Source organism: Diorhabda sublineata, chromosome X, assembly GCF_026230105.1.
Source record: "Diorhabda sublineata isolate icDioSubl1.1 chromosome X, icDioSubl1.1, whole genome shotgun sequence".
Lineage (NCBI taxonomy): Eukaryota > Metazoa > Arthropoda > Insecta > Coleoptera > Chrysomelidae > Diorhabda > Diorhabda sublineata.
This window is the reverse complement of record NC_079485.1, coordinates 12544249-12558056: the sequence shown is the minus strand read 5'-3', so window position 1 is coordinate 12558056 and position 13808 is coordinate 12544249. Positions and strand designations below refer to the sequence as shown.

At 31.6% G+C, this 13808-nt stretch overlaps 1 protein-coding gene across 1 annotated transcript in view; it reads left to right on the top strand.

Annotated features, from left to right (window-relative positions):
• The window catches only part of LOC130451718 (sodium channel protein para), a 96481-nt gene that overhangs the window by 41646 nt on the left and 41027 nt on the right, over positions 1-13808 (top strand). Inside the window, exons 6-9 of the mRNA XM_056790918.1 lie at positions 5486-5641; positions 6803-7008; positions 7066-7194; positions 11648-11739. Coding sequence (XP_056646896.1) covers positions 5486-5641; positions 6803-7008; positions 7066-7194; positions 11648-11739 — 583 coding nt within the window. The remainder of the gene's footprint in view (positions 1-5485; positions 5642-6802; positions 7009-7065; positions 7195-11647; positions 11740-13808) is intronic.

Sequence of the window (13808 nt, the reverse complement as noted above, 5' to 3'; positions counted from 1 at the left end):
ATTGAAATTCCATTTTATAACCTACCAATTTCAATAAGTATGAACTGAGAGGATTTTTTTAACTCAAATTATGACAAAAATATAACATTTCAGAAAGGAATAGAGTGATAAAATTTCATTGGGTATGCAAAGGGACCACAGAGTGAACCAACGAATATTTAAGACACTTTCATAGTTTGGCATTGATTCCATTGTGAAATTTTATAATTTTTTATAATTAATGGGTCGACGGTCCGATCGATCAAGTAGTCAAGATCCCACATATTCTCCTCTTCTTTAATGATATGCTGGACTGCTTTTCGCCAGTTCTATGGTGTCACCTCCTTAATGGCTTGATCAAATTTGAATGTCGTGTTGTGTCTTGCTACAAATCCTTTCACTTGCGCCCATATAAGTTCTATAGAATTTAGTGCGCAATGATATGGCGGTTTTGCGCAGCACATTCTGCTATATCTTCCACGGCGTATTTCATAAGACGATGTTTGTGTAAATTTGCTATAGATAATAGTTCTTTCTTTATCAAATTATCTTTAAATTCAATAGTTTTGGTGGTTAACCAATCAATAATTTCTTGTTTTCTCCAAGATGAAGTTGGAGCCTTCCCTATGCGTCGAGAATGATAACATGCATTATCCATAACTACTACTGAATCAGCCGGAAGATATTTTATCATTTCACCAAAATAGTTAGGTTAGCAAACCTTCTTTTAAAAATCCCTCTTCGCTTCCAATTTGGGAGCGAATTCTCATTGACTCTTGAGAGATGCGCAGAACGAGTCGAAAATGAGCCCTCGGGAAGAGCACACCTTGTAGTCTTTACATCATGATTCTATCTATGCTTAATTTTTATGACCAATTGATAGGCTGCTGATATTTGCGTTTTTCTGTACATATAAATGTTTGATTGTTTTTCATAGATAACACAATTACATTTTTTATAAAAGATTTCTGAAAATTTCAATACTTATGTTTTGTGCAGATATTATTATAAAAAATATTGCAAAATTGCTTTTCACTCTTGAAGCATAGCTCTGTATAAGTTTGACAGTGTAATTGAATAGTCTTCTAACATTTTTAACAAATATGAAATCTCCTCCCATTCAACGTTATGTAAGTATTAGTTTGACTTTTAAAGCGTACGGATGTGTCTATGCCAAGCCTACTAGATATCCTCGTTATCTGTGCTAAGTTTTTGTTTGATATGAAATTTTTTGTTCAATTTCAAGTGTTGAAAACTGATGATTTAAATTGGCAAAAAAAACTTATCTTTGTGCAAAGACAAATAAGTATTTAAAGTAGAAGGAACAGGGGCGGGCTTCAAAAAAACTCACTCATAGGAAATGTAAATACCGATCATAAAAAGTTGGTTAGGCGTAAAATCAAAACCAGACGAACATGAGTCAATTTGGACAACAATAGTACATTAGAAAACAACAATGCGTTGGTTAACAACAATTTATACCCGTTTTATATAAACCCACGCAAAGTCAACTAAAATGCATCATGCACCACCGTTTCAAACACAACTAACTCTAGAAGTACCAAGAATAGCTAACATAATAACAACAACAAACTCAATTCCACATATCTTATCCTCCGGCTAGCCAATACACACACTACCAATCACGAAACCCAAATATGCTAGGCCAATTCACACCTTACACTATGATAGCGATGGAAAATGGTGACAGTAAAAAAGAAAGTGACATGAATGGTAGCTAGTCAAAACACGACAAAAACCAAGCCAAAGACACAACTCCTGTTGTAAGTACAAGTAATAGATTTCAATCCCTAAGTCATGAACACAAATATGCTAATAAAAACAAAACCATACCACATTAGATTAACTACATTCCCATGACCCTAAAATTCCTCCACATAAAACTTATTTAGTTTCTACCGTCCCATAAGCCACCTACCACTTCTATTCAAAATATTTCGATAACTATTCTTGAAGAAACCATAAAGAAAGCATTCAATCGTGTCTAACACCAAGGGTTATTTTACGAGGGTTGCTACTTAAGTTTTGAGGTATGGCAACACTGATGTGAATATGTCAAATCTGACATTGCCATTATAAAGTTTCTCATTTTTAATGGTGAACGTATTCAGAATGTATTGTAATACGGGTGCTATTTGATTTGTTTAAAGATACTTGAAACATTAACCTTGGTCAAAAAATTGAATTAAATCGCAAACATTTTCGTGCGATGATTTTATATTACTTTCGACGTGGATTGATTCAACAGCAATGTACCGAACAACTCGCTCCAACTTGATGGAGCATCATCTCGAGTCACCGTACTTCGCTGGTTTTGCGAATTCAATCATGGTCGCAATTCGCTATTGGATGAATTACATACCAGGTCGTTCAAAATCGGCTACTGTGCCAGAAAACATCGATGCTGTGCATAAACTCATATTGTAAGATCGTCATGTGACATACCAAGAGATTGAGGCATATTTGGGCATCAGTCCCGCTCGCATACATTCAATATTGCATGAAAATTTGGTTGTCTAGAAGATTTGTTTGCGTTGGATACCGCATAATTTGACAAAAGCTCGTATCGATTGGTGCAAAGAAATGCTGAAAAAATTAAATCGCTATAATATCATAACAAGCGACGAATCATGGTAATATGCATATGAATCCGAAACTAAACAGCAATGAACTGTATGGGCCTTGTCAGACAAGCCAAATCCAATAAAAGTTGTTCGCGCACGAAGCACTTCGAAGCAAATGGTCGCCCGTTTTTTCGGAATAACTGGACATGTCACTACCGTTCTATTAGAGCAACTTAGAACGGTCAATCGCAGAAGACGAATCAGTTAAAAAAAAAACGTTTTTCAACAGTCGAAACATCGAATTGCTAAGTCCGCCGTACAGTCCTTGTTTAGAACCCAATGATTTCTTTTTATCCCATAGATCAATAAGAAATTCTATGTTAACATTTCTACACCTGAAGAAGTGCAAAAGTGTATTGATCTTAATGTAGATTATTTTTAAAAACAATAAAGCCATATTGAATAATAGATGTTTTCTATTTTTCTATCTCAAAATTTAAGTAGGATACCTCGTATAAACTAAAAAACTGCATTCCGAAAAATTACTATTAAATCCTAAAATCCTATGGCATTTCTACTACATGAAACTCATGTCAACCAAATCAGGTTGGCCATAAGGAAATTTCTTGAGCCCTATACATTATATGTACGGCAAACATCCCAACAATACTCTTTTGCTACATTCCCAGAGGACACTACCGTCCTCGCAATATAAACCAATCCAGAGGTAGCCACGAACAAACTTCAATAGCATCTCAACATCCTGAAAAATGTTTTACCAAACAGCGAATAATCAACCCACATAGCATTCACAACAAGACTTATTGAATGCCCCAGTATTGCAATGTATAATAATTCCCTTGCCCCTAAAAACGAAGTTGAGTATTTAGGTCTAATACTGGACTCAAAACTAGTGGAAAATCCCATATGTATTGTCGATGGACAACTTCTGCCTCAAAACATCTATGATCATATTTAAAAGGTATTGGGTTGGTGTGTATATATGTTCATAAAATAAAACAAAATAGTAATTCCATTAATAGAATCCCAAAATTATAACAGTGAATGCTGATCAAACTGAAAACTCTGAACAAATAAACTTCAAATCTCTTTGAATTACTTATATATTTTTATGTATACTATTTATACGGTTCTGTCGTCTATGACAATGATACACGTAAGATTTTCAGTTGAGTAGGTAATATAATTAAGTTGAAATAGCACAAACTTTTGGAGAGTTCGATATATTATAATCTGTGAAAAAATAAACTAAACCACAGTAATAAAGGTTTCACTTTAAAACCTGTACGTGTTGTGTAGTTCACAATATAGGAAGGGTCAATAAAAACATTTAACATACACTGAAGTGAATCAGTTTATTACGTTTTTGCATGTTTGCACTGAGTAGAATTTCTGGTATTAGGCTTTTAATATAGATAACTTCTGAACACATAGGTATAACACAAAAATCTTCATTTGATACACAGAGATTCTATTAAATATTATATATATATATATATATATATATATATATATATATATATATATATATATATATATATAAAGAAATGTTTAATCTGGCTCTTTGAATACTACTGGTGCCTTCAGTGCATCAAGCACCATGATTTTGCACTTTAACTACACTTTTATTTCCTTTATGTTTAATACAATGGAGTTTACACGATACATAATCTACAATTCGTGTTAAACTCAACCAATAACCGAGAGTACCTAGATAAAAAGTGGATAGAAACGAAGTTAGAGTAAATAGGGATGTGAATAATAGAATATTTGATCAGCCCCTCGCTAAAGATTAACGTAAAATAAGTGACATGCACAATTCGTTAGCTACTTACAGACTTATTATTAGAATGTTCTCAGAAAAATATTGAATCCTTATGAAATTTTTTGTGGGCACCAATGTATTCATCAACACTGTCTTAAACACTTAATAATCGCAAGCTCTTGACTATTTTTCATTGAAATAGTACTAGTACTATTATCGAATATATTTTGGTCCAAAATTTGTCTTGGTTTTCTTTTGAAACACACATTTTCCATTTTACCAAAGACTGATCCAGGTTAAATTTATTTTTGGTTGTTAGTATTTTGTGGTATTGTCTTACCAAGTGGATTCAGTTGAATTTTTAAGAATCTATATTTATAAACTGTGTAACTTTGATGCTTGATTTTGAGCTTGTTAAGTTTATTCAATTATGCTTGAGCAAATGAGTTTCATATAATCCCTAACTTTTACAATAATGTCTTGGTTTGATACTAATTATGTTAAACAGTTAATTCCCGAAAAACTCTTGCATGTATAAACGTTTTCACCCAATGCTTTATGTTGAACTAAATTATTTAGTATTATAACGCCTATCAACATTGACTGAGAAATATTTTACAATAATCTCTGGCAAGGGTGTCTGGCTAATTTTTGCTTGTATCTTGTTCCTGTTTCACATAATATCTAAGATAATGTACATTCGTATTTTATTTATATTCTGAATTGTGAATGGGAAGTACAATTTTATTTTGCATATTCACCTTATGCAAAGTTTGTAGTTATTTTCTGTATACTATTACCGGTAATCACTTCAATTATGGTAAAGGAATAATCACATATTACAACAATACATCGGTGATAAACGTCGGATACAAACACAGATTTCATGAAAACTTCGCCTTGTGTTGAAGGAACGGTGAGCAGAATGGAATTGTCCATATATACCAAATTTTGCAAACAATTTGCAAGAAAGGCAGTACCAGTCAACAATTCAAATATTGCGCAATTTATATATATATATAATATAGATAAATTGATAAATTATAATAAAATTAAGATTAATTATTGAAAGCAAACTACTCTGTAAATAGATATACGTCATGCTTTTATAAACATTTAATTGTGTGAATCACAGATTCGGTATGAAGACGAGGACGAAGATGAAGGGCCTCAGCCCGACCCGACTCTGGAGCAGGGTCTTCCCATTCCGGTACGTCTTCAGGGCAGTTTCCCTCCCGAACTGGCCAGCACACCACTTGAAGACATCGACTCATTCTACCAAAACCAAATGGTAAGTAGAGCACATTTCATGTGTCTAAGTAGTGATAATACCGATAAATAGGGTACTCCGGGACTTGATGCAAAAAATTCAGAAGTGAGTAGATTACGTGAAAATAATGACATGAGAAAAAATCTCTCATACGACCCCTCGTTTCTGAGCTATAGGCCTTTAAAGTTGTGAAATCAAAATTTTTATTTAAGTATATTTTCTAAATTATACATTCAAATATTATGAATTTTTAATGAATGAATACGTATGTCCATGTAGTGTGATTGACAGGATAAATAATTCTACACTACTATCTGAAGGCCAGAGTCGGATCATGCCCAATGGATAAAAGTCCGTAAGGCAATCTAAAGATAGCAAAAATGAATGTTTCAATCGATTTCTTAACAAAAAGCTACTCTTCGTTTAGCTTGATAAAAGTCATGGCTTAGGAGATATGTAGATCGTTTTAATACCTCGTGTAGTATTTTCAATAAATAATTACAATTTATGTTAATTTTCTTTATGGCGAAAGGTTTCCTTGGCATGTACAACGATATAAAAATCTACATACCTCCTAAATCATTAATTTTATCGTTTTAAATAAAGAGTGACTTTTAGTTGAAAAATGGATTAAAAATTCATTTCTGCTATCTTTATATTGTGCAGATTGTCCCTGTAAGAGTTACGGATTGTTCACCATTAGACATGAGCCGCCCCCGGCCTTCAGATAGTAGTGTAGAATTATTTATTCCGTCAAATGTAAGTTCTGATTTCACTACTTTGAAGGTCTATCACTCAGAAGCGACGGGTCATTTGAGAATTTTTTTTATTATTCTCACGTCATCACTCACCCGAATTCTTTGCACCAAGTCCCGGAACATCCTGTAGAGTAAGGTATATTATAGTGTTCGAGTTTAAACCTACAACTAATTTCTCCTGTCGGGTTTAAAAAGGTTAGGAATAGTGATATATGATCTAGCATCAACATCAGTCTTAGTTATATTCTCAATTAGGATGTTATACACATACAATAGTCACTATACCCGCAGGATATTAACTCACTCGTAACTATATTATTTGTTTAAAATCTGCAGTTAGAAATATAGATCAATTCTTAGATATTACTTTTTCTCTAAATCCAACCTATTGTTAAATATATATAGATATACATGTTTGTTCCAGACTTTCGTAGTTATAAGTAAAGGCAAGGACATTTTTCGGTTTAGTGCAACAAATGCTCTTTGGATACTCGATCCTTTCAATCCAATTCGGAGGGTGGCCATCTATATCCTCGTTCATCCGTTATTTTCATTATTTATCATTACAACAATTCTTGTCAACTGTATCCTTATGATAATGCCTACAACTCCCACCGTAGAATCAACCGAGTAAGTATCTTAAATTTCGTCAATTTATGAGTTTCGATACATTTTTTCTATTTTCAGAGTAATATTTACGGGCATCTACACGTTTGAATCAGCAGTGAAGGTGATGGCGAGAGGTTTTATACTTCAACCATTCACCTACCTTAGAGATGCATGGAACTGGCTCGACTTCGTAGTCATAGCTTTAGCGTGAGTAGAATAGCCTAGATTAGAACATTCACTACTAGGAATTTCCATAGAATAGCTCACGATTTTTCTTCATACATTTCGCAGAAGTGATCAACATTATAGTAACATTGGTCTTACTCTTGAGTTTATGATATCGACCAAAATCATATAAAAAGATAGGGCTCTTCTTGTGGTTAAGAATATAACAAATTCTCTTCTTCGTAGAACTATATAACATGTGAATTTTCAAAAATATCATTAAAATTTACATTGATGGTAGTAGACGCTAACAGAAAACAAGTGAATTGTCTAGTACTTCTAATTACCAGTAAAAGATAATTGAAGAGGTTCTAGTTAGTTTATACCACTTGGTGTACCACTAAAAGTAACATATTTTGTTAGTATCGGTTGATAATATTTATTTTTCCATCGCATCTATTTACTTCAGGTCTGTACTTAAAATCATAATAATTTTGTGAAGTAGATCAATTACAAGTATTTAAATCTCATAAAATGATGTAAGGTTGTTTTGAACATAACTTATTTAAAACGGTAGATAGATAATCACAAAAAATAACTACTCAATAAAATTTTGACATTTACATTTTCTATAGAACTTAATATAAAGAAAAAAGTTTTGAGAAGTTTTGGAGAAGTTAGAAGAATAGCAGCTTCTAATTGTTTTGTGGTTAATTTACATCCATATAAAATCGACATCAATATTGCTGAACGGTGCTAACGAATTTCACACCACCAAATATAAATTACTACCAAATATCACTCCCTCTATCCCTTACAACTTCACTGTTGCGTGGTCCCATTTTTTACACATGGAGTATAAAAATTCTATTTCATTCTTAGATAAGAGCTATAGACAATTATCCCAAAGTTTCCGGAGATCTATTCTCGTCTAACAGCTCTTCCAATTGAATTAAGATGTTTTCTATTGGATCAAAGCCGAATTACTTTGTTGGCTTAACCAAGACATTAATATTAGTGTTACAATGTGTGGACGGCCATTATCATGCATCATTATAAAATTATCGATTATCAAAGGAACCTAGATACTTAATGTACCATTAAGTATTCAAATTACCGATTTGTGCAATATACAAGTCCTCTCCAAATAATAAAGCCTCCTCCATCGTATGCATCCATCTGATAAATGTGGTCTAGTAAAAAACTCCTATAAACATCTACAGGATTATTATTTGTGGAAAGAGTATATCTAGACCAGTTATCCCAATCATTTACTAACCAGTTCAGGTGTTCTGTGGGGAAGATAACCTTCCCCACAGAACATCTGAACTGGTAAATAATTGATTGTATAGGGTGTTAACCACTAACTGGTTAAGATATGCTCTTTCAACAGTCAGCTATGATTTATTTGTCAAAACTTATATTTGACAATGACATGACAATAGGTACATCATTGTTTTTTGATTTAGCGATTTTGTACATTTTTTGGTGTTTTGAGTTAATTAGTTGAGAATTGCGATGTATTGAATTTTGTTGTTTCTTTAAAAATTGATTTTCAATACACTGCAGTTCTTAACTAATTAATTCTCCCACTATGAAAACATAAGTAAATAAATGAATATATATATATATATATATATATATATATATATAATGAGCGGTTTCTTATTGGGAACGTGGCAATGAAACACCAAAGTCAATTAATCAATCAATAAGTTAATTAATTATTTCCCAGATGATGAATACATGAGTATTCGAAAGCTCGGAAAATATATTGAAATTAGTCCACTTTTGGTGTTTCATTGCCACACTCCCAATAACCGCTCATAATATAGTTGGCAAAGACTTCGTTACAAATTCATATATATAATATATATATATATATATATATATATATATATATATATATATATATATATATATATATATATATATATATATATATATATATATATATTATATTTATATTTATACTTATATATAGAAAATAAGCTCATCAATGCGATAAAAAAAACTAAAACTGTATTAAGGAACCACCACGAGATAACAAAAAAATATAAATCAACCATAAAAATTCAAAAAATGTTCAAGCGGAATAAAATACATAAAGAAGAGAATTTTTAGAAATGGTTCATATATATAGAAGCGAGAAAGCTATAAGTGGTGAACTCAATAATAAGTCAAATTTACAGCTTTATTTTGTCAATTTGACTGCAATTATTAATTTGACTATAGCTACTACATATTTTTGAGATATGAAAACTGAGGAAAAATTAATTTTTAAGGTTACAACAGATTTTATTTTTATTTTCAAATCATAATGTAGGTGATATATGGATTAATATAAATACAATACAATAAATATAAGCCATTCACCTTGATTTTATCAAGATTTCTCTACACTGAGCTTTCCTCTTTGTTGTAGAATTTCAATTACCAGTGCGCAAGTATTCTATCGTTTTTTTATAATTAGCATCATAAGCTGATCTGCTTATCTGTAACCAATCTAAAATCAAGTTACACAGGAGAATTCAAATAATGCTTTCCGTGAATAGCTTTCATTGGGTTTGACCATACATTTATCCGTCTACGTCTATGCAAATTGTGTTAAGCTTCGTTGTACCCTACCACCTACGACTCTAAGTATTTTTTGGCTTTTAATTGATACTACAATTGATTTTTACAAAGTAGATTCTCAGCCGAATGTTGATAAAGTTAGTTCGATCTTCTTACTTATATGTTTTGTATGATCATTGAACATCAAGAAATTTTTGTGAAGGTTTAGGTACCATAGAAAACGTTTTATGCAACTAATTCTTTGATATTAGATTTTATTTTCACAGATTTGAGGTACAAAAATTACTTATATTGTTATAAAATTGTAAAAGTTTCTAAAGAATCAAGTGAGTTGTGTCTGCTAAACAGTTGTCTTTAAAATCGAAAGTAGAATACTTTAGTAGTTACGTTATCCTTTTAGAACATTATGTAAAATGACCCATCAAAACTGCATCAATTTCCTAATGAGCAATGTGTCTTTGAATAATATGTATGATCCATGGATATATATTTTTCAAGTTTGCTCATCAACAAATACTTTTGTATTGAAAGAGACAGCGTGATTAGGGATTACATTGTTAAGAATATGATCACCAAAGCCTAGCGCTTGCATATAATATTACTATAATCGTAAAAAAACGAAAAATTGGAAAAACTCATAATGTATTCCTTGCTAGCAGTGCAATATACTTTTTGCATAGTGGATGAGTAAAATAGTTATGAAGAGCTGGATCTTCAAAACAGCAAAAGTTAACATATAAAATTTTAAGACGTTTATTATATCAAAATAGAATAAAGGTAGACGTATATTATTAACATATCGTTTTTTAGAATGATACAATCATCAGCTTACAGGAATTAGAAATATACTGATAAACTAAGTTTACAGCCTATTAATATCGGAAATGTTGAACAGTAACAAAGAGAAGACAGATATAAATATTACAGGCTAAAGTTCTGGACCTTTTGTGGGAATATAACCACAAAGTTAAATGCAAAATAAAATGAATAGAGTATCAAAAGAGCTATTAAATTTTAAACTCTAAACACTGACATATTACATATCTGTCAAATCTGATGGAATTGTTGAAAAATAAAGGAATGCGATTTAAAAAATCGATATCTGATCATTGTATGTTGTATTAATGTATGCATAAATTCTAAGTTTACAGGATTTGTTATGAATGTCAATATAGCAATACATGCATTGTAAAATTATAACATTGATTCAGTTGTATATTCCTCATGTTGCTGAAACTAAGAAATAAATAAAATCATCTGTGCTATTTTGATATGTAATATCTGAAGATATTGGATACTTCTGATGAATTGATAGAATAAATTAAAAATAGAGGGTAAAGATAAGAAATTCTCTTCGTTGTCATAATTAGATATAATCATTTTAGAAGGTATTATTTAGGCGATCATATTTTTGTAAGAGAGTTTGTTGTAACTTAGTAAAGTACCCCCAAGTACTCTCGTAAGAAGTCACGCTTTATCATTTTTTTTTCACAAGACAAAAAGAACCAGTCAATAAATAACATATTAGAAGATGTTATATTCAGTACCAAGTAGTTTTTCGAAAATACAAAGAATTATGTCCTTTATATTAATCGATTATTCAAAACCACATTATAAGCAGTTAGGATGATGTAAGTTGTTAAGTGTGTAAGACATTTAGTCCATCAAAAACATTAGTAAATAGTTTAGTATTACTATTATTTACCTCTGACCTAGAAATGATATTTGTTAGAACTTGATGTAGTTCCTGTTAGTTTAACAATTGAACTATTTTTAAAAAATTTTTATATGCATTATGAACGTAAACTGTGTTGTTCAATGTAAAATGTTTTTTAACTAATCGGCAGCTTATTAGTGTGACCTCCTAGTTAGCAAACGCCTCAGTATAGTATTATGCTAAAATATTTCATGTTTTCAGTTATGTTACAATGGGTATAGATCTTGGAAATCTCGCTGCCTTAAGAACATTCAGGGTACTGCGAGCCCTCAAAACTGTCGCTATTGTACCAGGTAAGCAATATTGTCTCATCATCATATGTTTTTGATTTATTGCTCTTAATTTCCAGAAGTTTTTTCCAATTTTTATTTTATTTAAATTTCAAGAAAAGTTCATTTCAAAAATGTCATGTCTTAAACGTTAGACAACTTCACACTTTTATAAAATTTTGAAAAACCAGCAATTTATATATTAAACAAAAAAATGGTTTTGCTGTGGATTTGATGTCAATAAATATTTTGAAATTTAAAAACATCGATTATTGGCTAAAAAGTAGAATATCGAAATTTATAAATGATTGGGTATGGTTATAGATCCAGGGGACAAACGGAAGTTACGCATCTATTTAGAGATAAATATTCCGACTTGTCACCCATATCACAAAGGGTTGAAGGGTTGTCTTCACTCCCAGATGATCTCCCGATGGACTGTCGTGTAATTTCTTCAGTAACTCGGCTACTCTCGTTTTTGAAATGACTATCTGGGTTGATGCTGCCTCCTTATAGGTGACCCGTTCTCGGGGCGCTTATACGATGTGCGTATGGTTCTATTCTCATTATATTTCGACGCCCTCGTGGCTGCATTAAATTCTAGAGCTGCAGTCAGGGCATCTACCAAAGTTTTTGAATGGGCTAAACGACGTTTCCTCAAAGTTCAATAGTTAAGTTTACTGTTTTTCCTTTATCGAACCAATTATTCACTCTATCGGCTGCCTCAAATTGTTTAACGTAAGTGGTCCAAGGCGTCTTACCGTCAAACGTTGGGGCTTTGACTTGGGTAAAACTACCTTATCTTCGGTCTTGAATACTGCTTGTGGACTGCAGGATTTCATTTGTTCGATCTTCTTTACTTTTACTGGAATATCGTGTGCTCTCAAATTTGCAATCTTTTTTTTCTAATTATTTGATTTTCTCATCCGTAGTTGTCATTTTGTTCTCGATATCCGATTTTTTTAGAGATGAGATTTTGTTCTCGATGTCAGTAGCAATGTCGGTCGAAATATCTTCGATATTGGTATATATAATAAAACTGAGCAAATCAATCGGTGAAGGAATGTAATTACAAAGTAATAATTTTATTTTTCACATCACCAAGTTACTGCACCACTTTCACTTATACTAGTTTTCAATTTCTATAAGTATTGTTTACACTTAACAAGGTCCACTAAGAACTTATTATTTCTATCTTTTTTAAAATACATAGGAATGTTTTTATAGTACAAATGCTTCATGGCTCACGTTTTTTGTGTTTTTATTTTAACTCTATGGAGATTTTTATCAGTGACGGAGTTGATTTATCAGGATAATTATGAACACGTCGCAGTTGAAGGTTGATTTCCTAACTCAAATTCAACAGCTTTCAAACGAAAAATTACTTTGAAAACATTTCCTTGATACATTAGGTACATATATTTTTCAAGATATTTTATTTTGAAAATTTCATTATACACAACCATTATAACCAAAAATATTCCCTCTCTGGTTTGGTATTAAAAAATGCGTAGATCATAATTCTAGATTGGCTCCCTCAATCCGTCCCTCTTTTAACTCTGTCTTTTCCCTTTAAAACTGAAACAATAGGGATTCCGTGTACGTCTCTTAATAATCAAGTAAAAAATTCGTCATCTAGTCAAGGGCTTTTGAATTACATTCGATATAAAAACGTTATACAAGTCCTTGATTGTTGATTCACCCATTAATTTAAAAATCAACTCGAACAACCGCCTCCAGCTAATAGAAGGGAGATAATCTTATACGATCTGTTAATATTAGGAATATAATGGTTATATTAATGTTCTCCAAAAACTTCAAGAGATTATCTTCCCCACAAATTCGCAATTTAAAACTGAAACTAAGTATCGTACGTCTCATTTTTTGAGCATATTCTCTTGCATGTGAGGGATATAACTTCATGCCAGATGATTTAAGCCATTTGTGTAATAAACTACAAGGCATTCCACAGCAGAAAGAGATAATTTGACGGCCGCTAATCTATATTAATCCTATACTATCCAGAATTAATTCTTCATTAGTATGGTAAATTTTACCTAAACAACTATTGTTTATCGGAATTGTTTTGAATT